The following is a 24,527-nucleotide window of genomic DNA, read 5'->3' on the forward strand; positions in this document are numbered from 1 at the left end:
TTTTGCTTAGTGTAATTTTGAAGAATAGTTTGATTATGATATGTAATTTGTTGGTCACATGATGAATCATACAATGAATTGTATTTAAGGGAAGTTGAAGCAGAATCAGATAACACCCTATTTAAGGTGAGATATCTGTAAATAAAGCATGGTGAAGGGATTAGATTAGAAATAAAAGAAAAGAAAGAAAAAAAGTAGATGGGGTGAGAAAATAAGAGGCAATCACACATAGGTTAACAAACTACTTTTGGAACTAGTATTTTGCAGCTTTGCATTTAAATTTCAGCTATCTCCAATACTCTTTTGGCTCAGGGGGCTTTGTGTTAACAGTTTTCATCTCAATTAGGATGACCACTTGACATAAGTGGCCCAATTACAAAGTGCAGTTGGTGACAGCCAAAGGAAATATTGCCAGGAAAATGAGCCCACCTGAACCAGAGACAAGTTCTTCTTCTCCCCTGAGGTGTGGGTTGACTCGTAGCTCCTGAAAAGAGGCTCTTATTTAGGTCCAGCGCTGGGTGGGAGAGGGGAAAGTGGTAGAGCTAGAGGTTGTTGTTGTTTTTATTCATAATTTCCAGACTCTCACATGCCAATAGCAGTATTTGCTGCGGCTGTCTACAAGTGACTTATTTTGACCAAATTCCATTTGAACAGGTGCAACCAGCTGAGGTATTTGGACATGGACAACACATTCTCCCTATGCAGAATTAGGCTCTAAAGTAAGGACTTGTGATGAGGTTGTATATGTATATATGTGTGTATATGTGTCAGGTATGTGTGCCAGTACACATAGAGGTAAATAAAGCATCAGCCGGGACTTTTCCTGAGAGGTTAGGTGAGCTATGGGGGGTTATACGCAGCTGCTACTAATCAGTTGCTATTCAGTAGCTATTGCGGGAGTTTCCACAACTGTAAATGACATCAAAGAAAACTCTAATACATCTAGTTTGTGTTTCTAGTACTCACTGATGTCTAACATGACACGGTCCATTGAAGGGCTGCTGCATTCACCCGTAACATTAATGCTGCTGATGTGCTAATCAGTGAAATCACACGGTGCTCCCAGTCGTTGGAACAAACACACAAATAAACCCGGTTTTCACGGCCAAAGATTCAAAACCCTGAATTTTAATCATGTTCAGACTGCTTATTATTCTAACTGCTACCACCATGGCCATATGCAAAGTTTAATTGCTCAATCACTTTATGCTGTATAGCTCGACTTCAACATTTTGCTGCAGCGTGATTCACACTGAGTGCCAGCAGGATATCCAGAAAGCTCAACTGAAATGATTTAAAATAGTTTTCAGCAGAATAGCACTGTACAATCAGGACTGTGCTCATGTAGTTTCTGACTTTGCCTTTTGGTAATTTAGTCATAGCGTAAAATCCTGTATTTAACGTGTGTGTTATATGAAGAGGGTTTTTTAGTGGTAAAAATGGTGTGAGGAAAAAATAACATAATCCTCTAACCTTCATGAAAGTAGAATTTTTTTATCTGGCTGCTGCATTAAACTGCATTAGTTTGGTATTAAATGTACGTGGAAGGATCCATAGGTATAATGTATGCAAAGGTAGAATATTCATATGCAAATGATAAAACTCTTACATAACACATGCTGTAAGTCTTATTCTTATGTTTTGGTTCATAATAGTAATTGATGCAAGTTGTTTTGTGGAAGCTGTGTGAGTTCTGTGAGCAGCTGCCTTTTTAGTTGATTTCCATGAACAAGTACCATTTCTGTGTTTTTGTCAGTCCAGGTAGCAAAAATAATGAACTCAAAGCAATTGACATTTGATTTAGAGAGTTGTTTAATTAAGTTATTATCAAAAGAGCTTAAACAGCCAACATTTTAGCAGACTATTTAAACACGTTCAGATTAACCTCTTAATAGCAAGACTGTGACATTTTTTGAAATCAGGAAAAACAGTCTTCCTCTGACAAATGAAAAGTTAGATAAGCAATAAACACATGGTTGCTCAGTTGGAATATTTTAAAGGTTTCGCATTACTGGAGTCAATACGCTGACTTGATGACTCTCCTCTACCTCTACCTTTACACTATTTTTTTAGCATTTGTCATTATCCCGTAATTGAAAATTGTGACCAAAGTTGCTGCTGTTCAGAAAAAAGTTGTATAGTCTACTTAACAAATAACACAAATTGAAAAAGGAATTCGCAAAAGTCTGCAAGAAACATACAGCACAGATCAAAAATCTCTTTGAAATTGGTTTATTACAGTATTGTCATTAGACCTATAATAGACTTGTCTGTGTTTTAATTTACCTTTTATGATCTTGCAGCTACTGCCAAGGCCTCTGCAGTTATTATAGTTTACTTTACAGTGTTCACTCTCCCTGCTCTTGCTCACTCTCTACATGCTGACCACTTTAGAAATCGTTATGTTTGCCTCCTAGTCTATCCCCTTTTACCCTGAATAACTGAACTGCCCTGGCCTGCCCTTTGCCCTGACCTTCCTCATGTCCCCCACCCCCTTTTCAACCACTGGCCCCAGAACACTGTTTCAGACCTTGCTGGGTACTGCACAGAAGGGTTGCTATTTCCTGCCCCCACACACTAAACCTGTCATTGCCCCAGGCCCACAGACCAGGAATAACTACCTCCAAAACCATGCATGAGTGTTTTAAGCATGCCCTCAGTAGCTGTGGTCATGGTATCTGACAGGTCTCGATAAGCCCCCAAATCATTTCACCAGGAAAAGGTCTACCTTTTTTGTCTAATCTTTCACACCAGCTAACTACTGGCATTGAACAAATACCTACAGGAATACAATCCCAATGGTGAACTGACTTAAATGCCAACCATGTGGGATATGCGGTAAGTCGTGACTTGGTTGAGGTTGCTCCAGGAATTGCACTTTCACAATGCCCCAATGGGGAAGCTGTGTTTCATACGTGAGGACAGTTGAGCAACAGATGAATCCTGTGTTAACGACGCTATAACTACTCCCAAAGTGCCAACAACTCACACAGTCAGCAAGGAACATTCAGACCTGCCTTGTCAAATGACTTTTTAGATCCCACAGAGACTGCTTCAAAGTAAGGTACAATGTAGGTCTATCTTCTTTCTGCAATCTTCTAGTCTTGGAAGTAACCATTATAATGGCAGATTTGATGGGTGTCGGCATTTAGGTGCTGGATAAAATGCATTTTACATAATTAATTTAGATTTAAAATAGGTGCAGGAACATAGTCGGATGGTATGGATTGACAGCAGCAGCTGCTCAGATTGAACTAAATAGAATAAAAGTCAATAGCAGGGCCAGCAGCCCCATGAGGATATAATGATTGTTATATAGAAAGGTGGGTGAGAGAAGCGTTGTGTTCACAATTTGTTGCCACAGCCCCAAATGGTTAAAAAAATAAGTTACATCAAGTTTAAATATGAACTTTACTAGCTGACATTGCATATTTGGTAGCTTAGCCTTGCTAATGCTACTTTGTGTTCCGTTAGCTTATCTTGGCCCACCAGTATTTCTGTTTTCCCTCTGAGGCTGAGCCGATGTTAATAAACTAGCAAACCAAGAATCACATTAATTATACCATCTTTACTGTAGTAAGCTGCCCTTAAAGTATTTATCTTCATGACAGACACAATTTTAACATGTCAGGCTCAGCAATAAGTTTGAATGTTTCCCGTTAAGCTTTAATAATTACAATGATGCTTTGGTAGCAAGTTAAAGTTTATGTAACATCAGCAAATATTCCCCTCTCGTCCCTGTATGTTTATGAAGTACATTCATAAAGCCACCAAGAATACACATTTTTCACTCAAGTTGAAACAGGCGTGTATTCACATCAGTTTGTGCTGTCCTGGTGAATTTGCATATGCATACTTGCATCTTTGCATTGACATTGCGTGTAATCAGTCCACATTTAAAAATAGCTTTGCGTTCTGTCTGAAAACACAGACAAATGGAAATCTTGACCCGTCGGTGGCTCTCGTGGGATAATTATCATCTAACAAACAATTCCTCACAGCAGCTTTGTGGCTTCCTCACAAAGAAAAAAAATCAACCATCAATACATTTGTTTTCTATTAACCACCAGCATCAATACAAAAAACGTATTTTGCAGCCAAGAGTAAAAATTTGATTAGGAGAACTCAGTGGGTTTTAAATATCTGATTAGTTGTAGCTCGCAGACATACCATTTTAATGCCCAAGTTTGGGTTTGCATGCACAAGATATTTCGAAAGCTCAGTAAATGATTGATTCACAGTGGGAGTCTCCATGTGCTCTGTTTCCAGGCATGTGCACGTACAGAATGTACCATAATGCGTGTGGTTAATGCGGGCAGATATTCCAGTCTCTGTGTAGGCTAAGTTGATGAGCCCTGTCTCCTCCTGTGGCTTTTGTAATCTCTGCTCAACAGACATTATGTATTTTTGCTTGTCTTCATTGCGCAATACATTCCTTCATTAGTTCTCCATGTTTTGTTTATCCTATCATTAGATCCTGTTTGTTTATTTTAGATTATAGCTGATAGGTATTCATTTTAAATGTTTTAAGAAAGGTAAATCTGTATTCTGATAGCGATCATAATCCATAAGACTTCACTTCATGATAAAGTATCTGAACTGTTTTAACCACAAATTACATTTTCACATTGATTTTTAAGCCATTTGACACAAGATGGACAGATTTGGTTGATGGCAAATCTGCATATATACAGTATGTGGATTGACACAGCTTGCCCCTAAAATCCACCTCAACCTCAACTTCATGATTTAATCAGTGTAGTGTGGCTGAGCAACTGGAAAAAGACAGACAGAGGATTGGAATCTGTAGAAACCATTAACATAAAGGCATCTCCGTCCCCTCCTCTCACTGGCTGCTACATGGCTTCTCTGTTCCTTTTTAAAAGGGGAGTTTTGGGCACCATCTTGATCCATAAAGATCAGTTCTGCAGCTTGAAGCCAGATGATGTATAACTTTGATTGCTTCGCTACTGGCCAACCTGGCAGGCGGCAGACAGACTGGGTGGGTGGATGGTCGGGGTTTTCAGAAAAATGGAAGTGCATGTAAAAAAAACATACACATGCTGGGTGGGTGCATGCAACCTGGAGAAATATTTAAGTATGTATGATGTAAGAAGTATTTTTAAAATATACTTCTCTCAGTTTTGCACATTGCAGAATCTGATGGATTAACACAGTAAGAAAAATGTTTTAATAGTACTAGTATTATTTATTTAAAAAATGTGTTGCACCTTTCTAGTCAAAGTTAGAAAGCTCCAAAGAGTTAAACAGAAGCTAAATAAAAATACACAGTTTTATAGAAGCATACGGAACACAGAGGAAGAGTGATGTTAGGAGTCACTTGTAAAAAGAGATGGAAGTTTCAGCCAAGAGAGCAAAAACCTGAATGATGCAACTCTTTAATAGACACATAGTGTAATGGCACTCTTATTTTATAAAATGATGGCAAACAATGTTGCCCCTCAGTACATTTTTAGGAAACGTGACATAAATAATAAAGAATGAATCAACTCCTCCAGACGAAAAATACTAAAGATTGCGCAATTTGAAGTTACATTAGAGGCATGAGCATTTTTCAAAATATATTTCTTCTCCTCGGCAGCGGTGTGTAGGTGCTAAGAAAGATGTGTTTTGATCTGCTACTGCATTTTCATAAAAGTGCTAATGAATGTTATTACCTTGATGTAAATGCCACCACAATGTGTACAAGAATTATTAAGAAAACAAAAGGAAAATAATTGAGTTTTAATGTTAGGATATATTTGCACATTAGCGAGAATGTGTGAAGTAATTTCAGTAGCCTGGGTCTGTAATACTTTGACTGTATTTTATATTTCAATTTCCTTTGTTGTGTTGACATTCAAGCAGTCTAATTATATTATCATCATAATTTGCTAAATGCCAAATTTAAGCAGGTTAAGCTCAAATGGTTGTTAAACAAAGATGGGAATTACAGGTGTGTGAACATGATAATACAAACATGCACGTTACTTATTCACAAACTACATCATAGTCTAAGTGCAGCTGAGTCTAAGTAAGACTTAACCTGGTTAACAATTTGCAAAGTTTGGTGATGTAGAGATGTCTGAGATGTCATAAAATGGGAATTGTACAAATGATTTACCTTTCAGAGTTATGTAGTGACGTGTAGAGTAATACATTTTAGCAAAGATGAGTGACATGTCCAGTCTATTTAATGTGTAAAGTACATGTGTGTCTTTGTGTGTGTCCATGTGAGACAGGGAAAGACAGGGGAAAAAAAGAGTGAAGTTTCAATCAAGCATCCTTTATTTTTGTTTGTTTTAAATGTGTCCCATTATATTTATTATGAAATGGCAACCGTCACATTTGGCAGCCAAAAGTGAGCCTGAACAGAGAGTATATCCAGAAATTGCAGTTGGACCCTGGTTTGGGTTCACTTAATGAACCTACCTGAAAATCAATGTGTGTACTTGACTTTGAGTTGTCTGTACATTGAGTCAAGGAGCCATGTGTAGGCTGCCTGTCCACTCTAGACAGGTCGGGGTTTGGTTTAGGATTTGGGTGGGAGGTGTTCTGCAGGATCTGATGAATGGCTGCTTGTGCTAACCTGGGTGGGAAGGGCCAATATGGATTGGCCTCTTTACCTCGGCAACCCCATCAGCTGGTAATTGGCACCATATGTCAGGCAGACGGACCTCTCCATAATGTGCACCTCTCAGTTCAGTCCTGACCCACACGAGCCCACAGAAAGGTCGACCCTCTGCGCTTGTCTACCATCATTTAAGGATTAGAGTGTGGTGCTCCATCCAGAAGCTGTATGATACATTTCTTAATAAATGAGCCATCCTTGATATTTAAAAAAAAATGTCAGCATAGTGGTTTTACATCATTAGAACTAAGTAATATTTAGTTTTATAATTTATGTTCATGTCCACTTGAATATGTATGTTTGTTTTTAAATTCCCAATGTTCACTGGAAAGTACCCAGAACCTGCTTTTCAAACAATTTTCACCCAAACATTATGTCCCCATGCAACTATAGTCAAAACTACAACATAGAATATATTCTAAAGGTGAAAAAGAACAGAAAAGGAAACTCAAATAATAATGCACCAGTATCACTTTGAGTAGGAACATTGAAACATTGTTAAACTATAGAGAGGTAATGGTAAAATCTTATTTTTTCCAGTTTTTCTAGGTGGGAGTCTTTAATACACTTACACCTTTACAAGAGGATTGTTCTGAAACTGGGCTGAGTTGTTTGCATCAAAGAGTTGCCTGGGGTAGTATTAAATCCCTCACAAACAGATAGCGAGTGCATTTATTCTGTTTCTGCATAGAGCATGTATTTTTAGATAATGCATATACATAGATTAGTTCAATGTTGCTATGACTTATGGGCATAATAATACATGGATTGTTTAAATGTACCACTAAATTCACGACTCCATCGCTGTTCCAGTGTCAGCTGGAGGCGGAACATCCTTCCAATTTCCAATATCATCCAGAGTTGTTTTTGCTGATGTTTGCCTTTCTTTAAAACATATGGAATACAGGCTTGTGGCTCATTTAGATATTGTTTATACAGCAGATGATTCGTGGCTGAACTTGACTCAGCATAAAAGGGACATGTCATGCTTTTTATGATGATGAGTAATCTTAGATGTCTGTGTTAAATGTTGTCAGATCTCCCAAATTTGAGGTGAAAGTGTGTAACAATGCTCCCGCCTCCTGAGCTGCTGGAACTCTGCCCAGACACAGCTTACAATAGCTAACCAATCAGAACAGAGAAGGCTCATCATGAGGGCGGTCTTAAAGAGAGCTTAAACAGCCTGTTACGGACAGAGGCAGAACTGAGGGGCTACTAAAAAAGGACTGGCATCATTCATATTCACAAGAAGATTTTTTTTAAAACTTTAAACCATGCTAAGATATAGAAGTGGAATATAAACACAATCAATCAATCAATCTTTATTTATATGGTGCCAAATCACAACTAGAACTTACTCTTTAATTTAATTCAAAGAGACCCAACATTCCCACATGAGCAAGCACTTGGCGACAGTGGTGAGGAAAAACTCCTAATAAGCCACAGAATATGACCATGGAAATATGCATGATACATTCTCTTTAATTATTGTACAACTGCATTATGTCATGTACTTGGTAACTTACAAATAAGAAAAACTAGTTTCACTGCATTTGTGTCCAGATAGTAACAATAGATTCATTGTAAATAAGTTGCAGGATGTAATTAACAGTAAAAATGGGTATTTGAATATACTCAGAAGTGAATTTCACACTTCATGGATGCAAGTTGCTCTGGGGAAAAAATAGACCCGGGGCCATAAGTGAGACATTTACGTGCCCGGTGGGCTTGAGCTAAAATGGCAGCAGACATGGCAGAAGGATCTGACACTTGAAATGTACACAATGTAAAATTTGTACTGTTAGTGTCTACGTTTGTATGTAGTCTTTCTATATACAACAAATTAGTGGGTTGTGGTGCCTGACCCTGCACCCTTAGATGGCTCAATGTATTGAGTAATTTCCATAAAAGGTTGGTTTAAAGACATTGACATTGGATATGCATGTGTGTGTCTGAAAAACAACTTGAATACTGAAAACTTACCAGAAGCCGTTAAAACAATAGTAATCTGTAGTACTTGTATTGAGGAGATGTCAGTAAGATTTTTCTAGTAGTGCATTTAACAGAAAGGTGTCTCTGCTCCCAGGAGTGTCCATGCAGCGATAACATACTGTGCCTGCACTTCTTTTTAAACATTTCTCTCTCTCTCTTTCACATTGTCCTCGTTAGGAGCATTGCTCAGCCATCCAGCATTCCTGGACTCTCTCAACAATGGTATGTGGTCTGTGTTTGGCCAGCCTCCCATCTCACAGAGGACCGAGCAGAGCTGAGGACATACATTATCACACCTCAGCAGCTGGCTGAATTATTGCTTTCAGCCTTGATAGCAAACGGGGACAAACCAGATACCTCCTTTGTTCTGAAAGACCAGGCAGATGACAGGATGCTGCAATTTCCACTTACTTCCTACTCTTCCTTTTCATAGGTTTAGTAGAAACTTTACTTACGAAGTTGTTCAGACTGTTGAACCAGATGGAATTATTCTTTTTCATCTCAGCATAGCAAGTAAGAAATAGGTTATTGAACACGTTATAAAATTATAACGTGTTCAACACCTAGCTTATGAAAACCAAATACTGAAAATTGGAAATGATTATCAGGACAGTACAGGATCAGCCTAGAAGCCTAAAATGTAATCTTTGTAAATCCAAAGCTCTCAAGGCTGTCTCCTTTACATGGAATGGAAGAAATTTACTCTTTCTTCACCACATCTTCCCCAACAATGTTTTCTGAAGGAATTTCTGAGGGTGCAAGAGAGGCCGCCCAACCGCACATATGGCTCAGTTGATGTAGACAGACAGATGGCAGACACAGAATTAGGGCTCTGCAGATTGTAGAGGTGTGAATTATGCAATCTGAGTGCCTGTGTGTGTGTGTGTGTGTGTGTGTGTGTGTGTGTGTGTGTGTGTGTGTGTGTGTGTGTGTGTGTTATGAGTATCTGGCCATGACTTATGCACGGATAGCTGCCAGGCTTTGGCACTGTGGAGTTTCAGGATAAGAAATGAAATGCTGAAAGCCCCCTGGGGGTGCAGGGCGCACAGGGTAATCGGGTTCAACAGCATTCACCTGCTCTCCCACTGTATTCCATGTTAAGTTGGAAAGATTAGGAAAAAGTGAGGTGAATGTGTGCTTTCTTTGTTCATCTGTGTCCTCGGACAGTTGATAGACAACAGACAGTACATCTTTTCTTTGCCTAGGTGTAGTTTCTCCTCCGCTCAGCGGCAGATGCTTGGATAACTCAGATCCAACCACGGCTGTTTGGGAACGGACAGGAAACCCTGCTCATTCCCCCTCTCTCTCTGTTGCGTCATTCAGCCCCGGAATGATCGTATTATGGTGTGCTGTGCACTTTTCAAATTACCCTGAGTGCGAGCCCACCTACTTGGTAAACTTTGACTATTCTCTGTGTAGCCCCAAAATATCTTCAATATATTACCCAGATTTGCTGCTAACTGTGAGCTGATAAGATTTTTGCCCTGTATTAACAATCATATACAAAGACCACAAGCAGTCCAAATGCTCATGCTGGGAGAAAGTGCCTGCTAACAGGTCACTGAGCTATACTACATCTCGTCCCCGCTTGTTACTTTCTCTTAACCCCAATTGACATGTTATCCAATCCAGCGTACACCTCACATTCCACCACACAGACACAGCTGGATGGCAGACCTTGCCACTTGATGCCTGGAAGCGCTTGAGGCTCTAAGCAATCAGAAAAAAAAGAAAAGAAAAGGAAAAAAAAAAAAGACGAGGGGGGAAAAAAAGGCAAAACATCTTGACACCGACTCGCCACATTGATGAAAGCCTGTCTGCATTTACATCTGCGCTGTCACAGCCAGTAATTGAGGAGCAACCCAATTACCAACTTTGTGAGAAGTGGCATGACTAAGGCTAATAGAGAGCTGCTTCATTGCATAGTTCATCTTTGCTTGGTTAAATAAGCAGAGTTTTCATTCTGTGTGTTTTGGACTGACATTTTTCTAAGAGTATTTTAATCATCTCGTGTCCAAAATTGTCTCTGCCTCCTTCAGGCAGTGAATTAGGCCTGTGAGAGTACCATTATCTTGTCTCTTGAATACCAATTGAGGGAGTTATAGGAAAATCTCCTAGTTGGGATAATTGCAATGTTCTAGTGTTCCTGACCACAGGGTTTTGCCATGAAATAGTGAATTATTTAGTAATTGACATAAGACTATCCATGTAACTACAGTATTTATTGATGGAGTGGAGTTTAAAGGTCTTTGGAAGCACAGGGAGTAAACAACCGTTATGAAAACTAGGGTGCACTGTGGGTGACAGTTTTGATGGGGAAGGAGATGACAAAATGTGATTGGACAAGATGGTCAACCATATCATACACAGCTTTTCAATGTGCTTCTCTCTCCTATCCTTCCTCTCTCTCCTCTCTACCCCTAACGGTCGAGGCAGATGGCCGCCCACTTTGAGTCTGGTTCTGCCTGAGGTTTCTTCCTGTTAAAAGGGAGTTTTTTCTTGCCACGGTGCTTTCTCATGTGGGAATGTTGGGTCTCTTTAAAGTTAAAACCTGAAGAGTTCGGTTTAGACCTGCTCTATGTGTAAAGTGCCTTGAGATAACTTTGTTGAGATTTGGCGCTATACAAATAAAGTTGATTGATTGATTGATTGAGGTTGTTTAGACACTTTACATAGCTGTGATAAATGTGATCATATACGATGTTAAAATGATAAGGTACTGGAAGGTCTTTTTTTAGGCTGAGGTAATGTAATTCATTATAACATGATTTCAACAAGTGACACTATTGAGGCTTAAAGGGGCATATCAGACACATTTACATGCCTATATTGTTATTCTGTGGCTCTACTGGAATATCTTTGCATAATTAACAATCAAAAACTAAATAAAAATCTCCTTATTCATCTTGTACTGGCCCTTTATACAGCCCCACAGAAATTTCCACTATTCACTATTAAACATCAAGGATTGCTGCATTTGACTGAATGGAGGATCTCTCTCTCTTGATTGACTGACCATTGTTTTTTAAATGCTCATTATTATTTTCTAGACTAAGATTTTGAAAAAAGGTACACTCCTGACTACAGTTGTTGTTGTATGAAGAAAAGTGTGTTGTGCTCACCTAATAGAGAGCTTTGTTTTCCTCTTTTCTTAGATCAAAAGTGGTAAGACGGACAAGGATTGTCAGCAGCTGCTGCTGAGGAGCCTGCAGTACTTGGAGCGCTACATTTACCTCATCCTCTTCAACACATACCTGCATCTAGAGAAGAAAGACTCTTGGCAGCGTTCCTTCACTGCCTGGATGGAACAGGTACATGCCTCACCTTGATATTTGCGTATTTGAATCTGAATTCCTTGCAAATGAAAATACCAAATATAAACAACTTGGAATGTGATTTGTAACAAGGTAGGTGTGAACCACGAGAGGATATAAAAACACATCTTATAATGTAGTTAGAAGATGTGTAATTGAATTTGCTTTGACAATTTGAGTTATGTCAGATGGAAATGTCAAGTTAATGCTGCTGGTAATGAGTCTGTCCTTGCTTTGCCCTTGAAAAAAAAGCAAGGCCAGCTGTGCCATCTGCATGTTGGATGTGTGCTCTATTGCCCGTCAGACACTAGAGGAGGGGGAGAAGGTCTGCTGGTGGCCTTTTGAGATTAATCTGCACTGTGTCACTTGCTGCTATACACTGATTATCTCAGTTTCATTGAAATAGTGGCGGGGAAACCGATCCTTGACCCAAAATGCAAGGTGTCACTCATTTGGCATATAAAAAATGTAAAGATAAGATTAAGGAGAGTTTGAGTTTTTCTTTCGCTCACTTTGTAGCACATTGTGAGCCAGTTACCCGAGTTTCATTTGGATTTTCCTCCAGGAATTTACAAGCTGGTTCTGGTTCTATTGTGGCCTGGTTCTTCACACACTGAACTTCATAATGTCTCGGCTCTGTGTTTTTGTTGGTACATTAATCGTTTGGCCAGCTGTGTCCCTACAGTAAAGTCGAGAATTTATGTGCATTCCAAACAAATGAGTAGACTACTCAAGTGGTACCCAACACACACACACACTCACTCACAGACACACACACACACACACACACACACACACACACACACCCAACCACACTCACAGACATGCACACAGACACTCACACACTGCAATTAAAGTGTATGTTGCAATATGTTAAAATCACATGGTGGTAAAAAAAAAGGGATTTGGCAAGATGACACATTTAAGCGTGGTAAAGAGAGAATTTTAAACGTAAATAAACACCGGGTGTCTAGTTTTATAGTTTTATTGAAGTTTTCATGCATTTGGTATTAATTAAAAGTTGTTTGTTGTTGTACCTGCTTTTGCATCGAGGCTCCCCAAGACCTCTTAAAATGTTTTGTTGTTGATAGAAGTCGCTTAATTTCACCACACATCAAGCATCAGCAGCTGTTTTAAATAGTTTTTTTTTTCTTCTTTTGGCTCAATGTGGAGTTCTGTATATGTGTGTCAATAACTGATGGTGAAAGCAAACATACAGGCCTCGGTCATGATTTGGACATGAGCCCTGCAACATCGCAGCCATTTTCTCTTCTTGTTTGCGAGCAGACGGCCTGGAGACACACGGCCAAGAACCTGGAATGTTTGAAAATCGCTCAAATGAAAATCTCTTTACTTCTTTGTCCTTATTGAGGTGGAATAAACTCAAAGAAAAAACGTGAAATTCCAAAATAGACTGGAACAATTGCTGTGAAAACAATTGTCACAGAAATATGCGCGGTCAATTGGGGCATATTCTTCCTGTTATGAATAGCAAATATATGTGGTGCATCAGAGTGACTCTAATGGCCCAGTTATGCCATGAGAAAATACAAGCGTGCACACATGGGACAGGAACACTCTGCTGTAAAACAGGCAACAGAAAACACTTGCCATCAAAACATAATATCGAAATGTCATTGTCTTGATATTTCAAATATTTTCTCATCTAGATAGCGTATTTCTTTCTTCCTCCTCCTATCTCCCAAAACTGCCTTTCCCTGTATAAAAACTCAGCCTGGTCTGGTCACAGAATGGGGACATTTCTCCTGATGGCGGTGATAACATTGCTAAATCTGAAACAGTAATTCCTCTGTTTGATTCAATAATTGACTGAATAAAGGGACTCTCACTACAAAGGCAAATTAGTACATTTTCCTTCATGTACAAATCATGCACTTAATAAGTAAGAGTCTCCCTGATCTATCTGAAAACGTTATGATCCCAACACCATGAAATTGTTCTTATTGTGCTTGTTCTGCCATTTAAATATGAGTCAGTCAGGTAGATTCATGAGATCACAAAATCACGAGATCACACAAGAATCCATCTCGTCAGGCTTCAAGGTCTGCGCTTGTGTCCATAAATACATGATGTAATCTTTTAGGCAATTCTGTTCAGTTGGGTGCTTATTATAAGTAATAGTCATGGCCATCAGTCTGTTTAATATGCATTAACACATTTGGTGAACCTCTATTCAGCATTTATAGACAGTATACAAGCCTAAAATAAATGGTTTGTGACACATTATATGTTCAATTTAAGCAGACATAACATTTTTTAACATATATATTAATAAGTAGCATTAACAATTATCACTTCTCCTACAGTATGAAGACATATTTTATATTATTACATCTGTCTTTTATTATATTGTTAATCATTAGTTGTTTACATGTCAACCTTCACTTATGGATGCCCACTGGAGGAGGTGTAATTGTAAACTATGTTAATAAACATTTATCTGTTCACAACTACGTTATGGAGTTACCCCAAATTTGAATTTATTGTGGCTAGAGCAGTGTTAACATCTCACCAGTATCTTGTGATGCACTTTAATCTCTCAATTTCTGGGAGCTCTGCTGTATCCCCCTGAACATCTGGCCCGTCTGACACCTCACAGAACACCTGTGGCCATGTCTGAGCAGGATGACAAAAATAACCCAGCTCGTCCTTAAGATATGCCAGTGCAGTCTGTAGAGCAATATATAACAGCCATCCATCAACTGCACAGAGAAGATCATTCAGATGGCATTAGAATATGAAATGAGTTCTGCAGTGTAACATACTGAAATCAGAAGTCCTCCCTAGTTTTCAGGAGAGCATTCAAAGCACTGTTACACAGGATCACATCTCCTTCACCAACCATGGAGTGCAATGTAAGTGTGCTGACAATGTCGAGGTGGTCCATCACTGCAGGTTGAAACTCCTGTGAATAACTCATCAAAAATCCTATTACTGTCCTGCCTGCAGTCTGAGCTTAACGTTAAATGGAATTGCTATATGAACTAATTCTAATTTCCTTGATGAATGGACATCTGACAGCATAATCATCTTGACTGTAACTAGCTGCAGCTTAAGTTAGAGGTCTGATCTTGGAGAGCTGACAGCATCAATCATGCTGAGCACTTTCTCCAAGTCCCGTTTCTCTCTACTTTTTACATTATTTGCATACATCTACAGTAGAGTATGTGCTTTACAGTGTGGCGGTAGTCTGAAACAGACGATGTGACATTTGACGAAGGTCTCCAGCTTGATTCAAACCAAGAGGAGGTTTTCTGGATGAATGTAACCAAAGTACACGCTGCTGAAATGTCAGTGACGTGCAGGAAGGCATATCCAGTAATACCTATTCTCCAAGGTGTATTTCTTTTTGTTGATTCCAGCAACAGTGACCCATTTTGATTGAATAGAAAGAAACATCATCAACCTGTCATCACGCTAGATGCTGTTTGATTGACAGGAGCTCTTTGGGAAGTGCAATGCAAAAGCTCAGCAGCACAAACACAACAGAACACTTTCGAGCACAAAAGATGTTGGCAAACATAACATAAAATAGAATTGGATTATTTCTTTTCAGGAAAAAAGCCCCCCCCCCTCCAGCTACACATCCTACAAATGGTAGAAATTGATTTGAACCATTCAGGTCCTCTGAGGTGAGGTGATTGCTCTGGCAACCAGTCTCCCTGGCTCTAGGGTTAGGATTAAGTGTCATCTTAAAGTGATGTTTGTTCTAGTTGATTTCTCATCTCACAAGAATCTAACAGAAAGGACAAAAATGTCAGACAGACATCTCATAGGCATCCTTACAGCCTTACAGCCAAAGTCTTATCTAAACTCATGTTTCGCTTGTGTTTGTTTGCTGCATGTTTTACTGTTCACTCTGTCAACTATTTCTGTTGCATCCTTTGCTTTAACTGAATTATGTGGAAGTGAGAATGCAGGGATCCCACACAAATCATTCCAGCACTACTCTCTTACAAGAAAGCTGCTGGCCTGTAGCAAAATAGTTAGTACAAAAGAATTTGAATAAGGTCAGCTCGCAGCTTGAGAAATGGTCTGATATCACTGATCCAAGGCTAGTTAAAAATGAAAACCTTTCAGACTTTCAAACACAATTTTCTCTTTTAAGAACATTTAATCAAAAACTGTGTTCTTAAAAAAAAACAAATATTGTGCTGGGAAGTCTTGTGACATACCGGATGTTTTTTGCTCCCACCGCTGTCAGTACTGTGATGTGTTTAGTGGCCCAGTTGCAGCACAATCTGGCGCCCACCCAACCGATCTGACCCAACCAACCCGAGGCACAATCATTAGCCTATCGCCAGTGACCGTGGCAGGATCATTAATGACAAACTGTGATGCCAGAGGCGATGGTCAGGGGTCCTCACCATCACTGGTCATACATCCAAAGCCACTGTTACACAACCTGCCAGATCTGAGTGGTACAGTCTGTGCTGCATCCTGCACTGATTCTGTTCATGTGTGTGTGTATTCACTAATTTGATCTCAGCAGTTAAAAGCAGGAGCACAGTGTTCCCAGTCATACAGGCCAGTAGCCTGTGCCAGCTGATATGGAGCCTCTGATCTGTTTGGTCTTCTTGTTTCTGTTCAGGCAGATTCTTAGAGCGCAGAGACACATGTTCTGTGTTTTGCTGCAGGATCAAAAATGATAATTGCTACATGTTGTCAGGATCAAAGATGATATGTAGCAAAGATGATAATTGCTACATATTGTCATATATATGTGTGTGTGTGTGTGTATATATATGATATATATTAACACATACACATGAGTGACAAATTTAGACAGTGAGGGGATCTGGTGGCTCTGTTATGCTGTGGGGGACATTTAGCTGGCATGGTTTGGATCCACTTGGCCCCTTAAAGGGAAGGGTCTCTGCAACTCAATAAAAAGTTGTTGCTAGTGATCACCTTTATCCTATGATGAAACATTTCTACCATAATGGGAGTGATCTCTTTCAGGATCGTAATGCCAATATCTAAGGGGTATGAGGGGTAACTAAATGGTTTGATCAGTATGAAAATGTATGAATTATATGCTATATGTGTGTATATATATATATATATATATATATATATATATATATATAAAAATACATGAGGCTTACTCCTACATTGTGTGCACACTGGACAAATATTATTCCGAGCATCATTAGCCCATGTTGCCTCGTGGCCATGTAGTAAGATCAGAGCAGAAACATCAGAGGAGTTATTGGAATTGAAATCCGTGTTTGCTAATCCAAAACGCAGCCCTTTACACAATGGCAGGACTTGTGTACAGTGCATACCAGGGATGCCTGCAGGAGAGGTACCCTATCAGTCACTCCAGCTGTTTTGATGTGTGCCACAGAGGCCTCCCTGTCCCCCTGCATCGGCTCGGTATGTGCAGCCTTTGAGATAGCCGACTGTGGGAAAGACCAGTGCCTCCTCGCTGCTCTGCCCCTCCCGCCGCTCCCACCGCCTAATGAGTATTGGCGTTTGTGATCTCTTCAATGCAGCATGAAAGACATCTTTCCGACAGCTTTGCTCGCTGCCGCACCGAAACATGCAGACAATTTCAAGGTTTCTTTACAAATTGACCGCAACAAAGAAGGCTACTCAGGCATGTATGTCAAGTTGTTGCGATTTAGAAAGCAAGATCAAATCTACTTTGATTTGTTTTCCACTTTGTTTTGCTGTGTGCAGATGTGACTTGCTGCTTTTCCATGCTGTGAGAGGTTGCCAGTGGTGTCACAAGATTTTGTATAAAAACAAGGCTAAATTAACACATTTCAGACTAAGAACATTTTTTTTTAAAAACGCCCAAAACAACAATTGACATTAAAACTATTCCTATGAAAAAAAACTTGTTGGAGAGAACATGGCAGCTAAGATCAGCTGGTTGTCAGGGTAGTACCACATGTTTTCAGTCATGATAGTGTACAGGTGCACACCGTCTGAAATAGACAGTTCAGTCTGAACAAACAATGGTGAAGGTTTTGTCACAGGAAATAGACCTAAAAGTAATGCAGTGTAATAGACTAAACAAAATAGAATGTAATCAGGCAGAATACTAAAAGGGTTTTCTCCTGTTTTTTAAGGAGAGGGGAAGCTAACTGTTCCACACTGGACAGCCTCGTATTCAGGGAAATAGTTTGGTCTTGGTGGTCTGTGCTGAAAAAAAGAAAATAGACTATGAAGGAATAAGAATGGTTTGAAGGATTGTCCCACCAAAAATCAGGTGTGTCGGACTCGGAGTGTTTTGTTAGATAGAAACTTTATTGTCTCCGTAAGGAACAAGAAGTTGGAACCTCCACACAACTTTCTGAAAACCATTTTTGTAGTATAATCCACTGCTGACCCGTATGTCCCAAACATTCAAAATCATCATTCAAAATTACTTCAGGCTGAGCTTTGAAGCTAGGAGATAGGAATACAGAAGTAGTGTCATTTGTTCTGTTGTGGAGAGGTTGTTTTGATGCAGGCGTAATGTTTCTATGAAGTTTCTGTGGAATTTTTGATACCTTTTTTTCCCCCCATGTCAGCATTGAAATCCATTATATTGCTGGGAATCCAACTTGACTGATCTGTGACTGAGCAAGAAACAAACTGCTCAGAGCCGCCTTTGAAGGAGGAATATTTGATACACAAAAATGAGATTGTTGGCAGAATATTGTTGGGGTTTTATTTAAGTTTGGGAAGAATAGAGGCGTCACCACTGTCTGCTCTGATCCACAGAGATTGCATGCGGTCACTCTTGATCGTCTCCAACTCAGCCCCCCACCCCACTCAACATCTTCGTTAGGGAAATCTTGAACCCTCTGATTTCACTGTGAGCAGATGGGGCTCTCCAATGCGACTTTTCGCCACCTCAGGGTTTTTCACACATCCGCTATTTAGACAGCTGTGCTGTGGAGTACATGAGTCATGAGTCAGGTTAAGTATCCTGGTTAACAGCACAAATCCGGAGTTTCTCCAGGGAGTCCCATTCACTGACTAATGGTTCCGCCTCACCCACTCATTTGTTCCCACCAAAGAGCTCGTACAGCAGCCGGACTGGCAGACATCAAGGAGCACATTGAACACAAATGTACACAACTTGTCAAATGTTTTAGAAAACCTAGACTTTTTATTGAAATTTGCATTGTTTAATGTCTCAGCGTATTCTGAGATTAAAACATAATTGGAGACAAAAAAAAAATACAATCTTTTGGTTCTATTTTTTAAATATATAATATAACATCTGAACACATTTGTGGCATTCTCTCTAGCATGGAAATCTTGAACCAAGTATTGTTCTACAGTTCTTCCCAATACTGTTGGGGGACAAGTTAAATGTGTTGCACTACCAGGTTACTTTGCTTTCACCCTTCTGTCCAGTTCATCTCAGACCAGCTCCATGACCATTGTGCTGGCTGTTCTATGATTTAAAGCCTAATGTCTTGTTATTTTTTTCTAAGGTTAGTTTTCAGGTATATTTTGGATCATTAACTTGCAGCAGGATGAACCCTTATACAAGTAGACCAGACGGTGCTCTATGACTCTGCAGGATGCTGTGGTCGCCCTTTTGATCCAGGCTGTAGACCATAAGGCTTTAGCTTTTATACTCACAGATGGTTCGAAAGTGATCAACTAAAGTTGGAAACCTGTAGGACATGTTTGCATCAACTTTAAAGGTTTGATTTACTTTCATTATTAAACTGAGTTATTACTTCTTACTAGGGGTGTGATGATACACTCAGCTCAGCCCACGAGACGAGACACGATATTGGGTTCACGAGATCGAGGCAAGACGAGATTTTAACTATATTTTTAAGAAAACTTCAATTAGGAATTATATGACTGTTGTTTTATTTGAAATTCGCAAAATGGAAATAATGCAGGTGCATTTTGAAATGTTTTAACTAATCATCTTTTAATAAATCACTTCAGTTCTACTTTCCCCATATAGATAGACATTTTATAATTCTAATATATAAATTAAATAAAGAATCCAATTATCACAAATTGCACAAATCCTGTATCACATAAACACAAAAGTAGAACAACATACTGATAAATTGTATTATAATTTGGTAGTGTGACTCATTTTACTTTTTGCATCATTAGGCTTCCATAGCTGCTCCTCCTACTTCAGACTCTCAGTATAGGTCAACCTACCACTGCCCCTCTCTCCTCCTCTCATACTATTGACTGAGATCTTCTCAGCAGGTAAAAGCTGTTAGTTCACCAACTAGAAGGAGGGCACCCACTGTAACAAGGTTAATGATCCACTCGTGAAATTATAAAAAGACATGACGTGCAAAAAGAAAACCAATTTTTTTTTTTTTTTTTTTTTTTGGTGCTCCCCTTAATTATAGCTTCGCAAGACAACATTCACTTCGATGAGAAATATGGTCACATTTTAGCCACAACCCAACCTCTTACTACTCGGAAAAAGTAACATTATTTTTCAGTTTGTTAACCTAATTGTTTTTTTTTTCTCTATTAAACTAAAATTTGGGGTGATTTGACTGTATGTGCATGCATTTGCTATAAAAAGCTACATTTTAACAAGACAATAGAAGCTGCATGATCATTTATTCATAGCGAGACAGCTCACAGGATTGAGGGAAAGATCGAGCCTGTGTCGACACAAAAAAGCAAAAGTTTTAGAGTTACATGATATGTATTGTAAGATTTGATTTTGCGTCGTCAGCAAGTAGGTAATCTAGACCACACTCTGTGGTGCCTTGTGTTTATTTCTGCACAAAACTGGCCAGCTAAGCTATAATCATTGTTAGAGAAAGGGATATCGTGATACTATTATTCCTGTTCATTGTTCCATTATGTCTTCAACCTGGCAGTGCCTTTTCAAAGTATACCGCGCAGCACTTCATATATTAAATTACCTCAAGGCCTCAAAAACATAACCACAGTCGTACTCTTCACTTTTGGAACCAGATAATCTGTATTAAGAAAGTATTCATGCATAAATGATGCTGTTATGTATCTCCATGTTTAAACATTTCTCCTCTGGCACATTCCTCTCCACTCCAAATTTCTCCTTGACCGTCTGAGGAGATGAGATGAGGGAAGGGAGAGGCTAAATTGGCAAGGTGTTATGGGCTCCGTTATTCACTCAGCGCCTTCTAGGGTCTTATAAACTTGCTAACAGCTGGTGATTTAACCGTGCCCTGTATTGATTCCAAGCGGATGCTGTAAACTGCAAGTGATAACTTTCCTGCATGCTTTGTGCGCCCCAAAAATAAGCTGGAATCCTTTAAATGGTCTGTAATGTGAAAATTGATATATGGATGGATAGAAGATCTGTTAACAGGATTTCACTTTCTTAGGCTCTCATAAGCTTTTTTTTTTAATTAAATGTGGTGAACATCACAGCAAAGCACAGTTACTTAAAGCTTCCCCTGCAGAGTAAACTGGGCAAGCTGTGACACCTCTAATCTTAAAACGTTTTTGCGAGGCTGTCGGTGTCTGCTAGGTTTATTTGTATTTGTTTGTATTGTTTGGCTTTATTGCCAGATGTTTCTGGTTGTCCATGGTGTTTCCCATCAGTCCTCCTATCATGTTGACAGCCACATCAGACCGTGAGTCAGCGTGACCTGCCGCTTAACATGACCACTGAACTCACTCTCAAGGGAAATCTCTCCATGTTCCTCTTGGTTCTCATTCATTCAATAATGACTCAGACCCCGAAGAACTGAATAACATATACTGTTTCCATGGTATTGTTCCAAAACAGTCCCATTACTGTACTGAAGTACAATAGCGAGCTACTTGGATTTCAAATTTATGTTACTTTATACACCATTTTTCAGAGGTGAACATTTGCATTTTATAAAATCTGAAAGTGCATGATCACACACTAGGAGCCGGATGCATAAATGATGCTTCCAAAAAAAAAAAAAAAAAAAAAACATGCACACAATATTCCTGCACAAAAACTGATGCTTAGAAATACAAAATGTGCAGTGAGAATGCGTTCACCTCATGCATACTGTAGACCAGATGTATGTTTTTCTAAAGTGATCAGAGGGTGAAGTGATGATGTGGAGATGAAATAAAAGGTGAGAGACAGACATTAGCTACACTCATTTTGGGGTTCTTTTGCCAATTTGCCATTCAAAGGCACATTTATAATAGTAACATTGATTATTAACTTTTGTGTGATTAATTAAAGTCATTCTTTTAATTTACATAGGAGTCCACATTTTATTTTGACCTAAATATATATTTTTTATCCTGTGTATCACACCTTGTGGAGTCAGTTTAGATATGAGCCCTACAAACTAATGGTTGATTACATTTCTAATATCACTGCCGACGAGGGTAACCCTTCTCTCCTTTTAAGTTGTTGTAATGTCTTTGGTTTTAGACTATTGGTCAGAAAGAACAACCAATTTCACAATGTCACCTTAAGCACTGGGAATGTGTGACAGCTGGTTTTCTGTAATTTTTTAACATTTTATAGACTAAACAGTTAATGGATGTTCCAAATATTGGCCCCAAAAACACTGTATCCTACATGTCCCATAATCAATCCGTAAACAATCAAGCAACTCAATAGCCCTGATGACATCACTATGACGTTATCAGGGTTTGTTTCTTTTGGATTGGATCTCCTCCTCCAGAGCTACAGATGAACAGTTTTCACAGGCTGAATAGTGCCCTTTGTGACAAATAAACTGAACTTAATGTAAAAAAAATTGGTGTCATGCCCCTTTAATTTAACCTTTGATTTCAGGAATTAGTAGTAATTGAGTATTTTAACATTGTGGTGTTGCTATTTTAGCTGAAATAAAGGACCCCAATATGTCTAATTGTTCCTATGAAATAGCAGCACATGTCAAAAAAAAAAAAAATTCAAAGCATGCTTGTTGTGGTCAGAGCATTCTTGTGGTCATGATGGACACTGTTTTTTTGTTTTTTTTAAAGTCCCGCCGGCTATGTTGCCTGTTCATTAAACATTTTGTGTGTTCCTGTGGTAGGTGGCTGCCAGAGCCGGAGTTTATGACATCCTCAACCAGCTGGGCTTCTCCGAGTTTGAAAACCTGAGGGACACGCCGCTGGCCCGGCTGCGCTGCCGCTGGCAACAGCAGAACATTCAGTCACTTCCTTTCCGAGGGGAGTTCATCTGAGAGAGGATCACTGTGAACGCACCAAAACAGTACTGTGCTTTTGAGAATGAAAGACATTTACAGTAACAATGTTATGCCTTTCATATTTACCCCTGCATTATGCATATATTCACATCATGTATTGTTTGTGATACTGCTTTCAGTTTTTTCTTCTTTTTTTTTTAAACTCACTGGCGATGTCAACATTTGGTAGTTGTTTTAATGTTTAGCAGAATGTTGCTCCTATATTAGAAGTTGATATTTGTGCCTTTGCTTTTTCTAATTAATAGAATTTAGTTTCAATGTACTAATATGTATTTTACTATTTTCCAATCAAGATGAAAAAAATGTTCTTTCCTTACTGGTGAAGAAAACTTCTGTTACAATAAGGCCAGGCGTAAATGTTGTTGTTGAGGAGAGATGCAAAGTCCACTCTGTTGCCAGCCAACAATTTTGCTTGTATTTCACAACTGTTTGTTGTTGTGTTACCTGACATTTTTCTTGAGCCCTGTTCTTTTCTTCTCAGCACAGCTGTTATCAGTAGCTGCGCATTTGTTTGACTTGAGGTTTCTAATTTTTGAGAAGATTCTTCTTTGTAAATACACTATGACAGCTGTTGACCTTTTTTCTTTAAATGTTAATGAATCCACAAGTTTTCAAAAGCTGATCAGAGTGGATGTTTTTGAAAGGAGTTTCTTTTCGCTGTAATGACAATAATGTGTCCTTTGGTTTTACCTGCTTCTTTTTACTGACAGGTGTCATGATACAGGTACTTACAGCAAAGCATGTCAGGATTTTTTTTAATGTTAGGGTATATTTTAAAACTGTAAAATATGTCTTTGTATTTGTGTTTTTAAAGCATTGGAGCAACGTTGCCTAAAAATTGCAAATGTATCATTTCAAAAATACCATAAATCATTACTTCCTTAATGCGATGCATTCTTTTGGGATGGGACATTAGACAGTGAGGGATCCCTTTTTAGTCACATCCTTTAGAGCTGCATGACATCACCACTGGATGTTGAATGAATTTCACGAGACCATACCTGTGGTTTTGCATGTTGTAGTGAACCATTTTGCAAACCATGCTACTACTGTGTTTCCATTCATTTGTGAGCAATATGAAAATCAGTCAGCAGGCTCTCGAAACTCAATTCTTTTGAGCATCACAGTGAACATCAAGTGTCTATCAGGTTTTTTTAAAGTTCCTGTATCATTATAATGCAGTGCAGACACTTGTAACTGCATTGCAACACAACAATAGAACCACTTCCAGGTTCTGCCTCAAACAGAAAACCTCTTTTAAAATCACATTTATATTTTTAATAACATGAATTACTTAAAGTACATCCCTGGAAAATAACCTTGTTCAACAGTATGTCTTGTGGTTTACACCACTTCTCTCAAGCTCATTACCTTTGTGGGTTACATCATGCCCGCTCAATAGAAGAGGCTAGTCCAGACATGGCAATA

General features: G+C 39.0%; 1 protein-coding gene across 1 annotated transcript in view; it reads left to right on the forward strand.

Moving 5' to 3' along the window:
* The window catches only part of pald1a (phosphatase domain containing paladin 1a), a 43,839-nt gene extending 19,605 nt beyond the window's left edge, over positions 1-24,234 (forward strand). Inside the window, exons 19-20 of the mRNA XM_053341303.1 lie at positions 11,779-11,934; positions 22,926-24,234. Of these exons, the coding sequence (XP_053197278.1) occupies positions 11,779-11,934; positions 22,926-23,075 (306 nt within the window). The 3' untranslated portion in view covers positions 23,076-24,234. The remainder of the gene's footprint in view (positions 1-11,778; positions 11,935-22,925) is intronic.
* Positions 24,235-24,527: the final 293 nt, after the last annotated feature.

Source organism: Scomber japonicus, chromosome 20, assembly GCF_027409825.1.
Source record: "Scomber japonicus isolate fScoJap1 chromosome 20, fScoJap1.pri, whole genome shotgun sequence".
Lineage (NCBI taxonomy): Eukaryota > Metazoa > Chordata > Actinopteri > Scombriformes > Scombridae > Scomber > Scomber japonicus.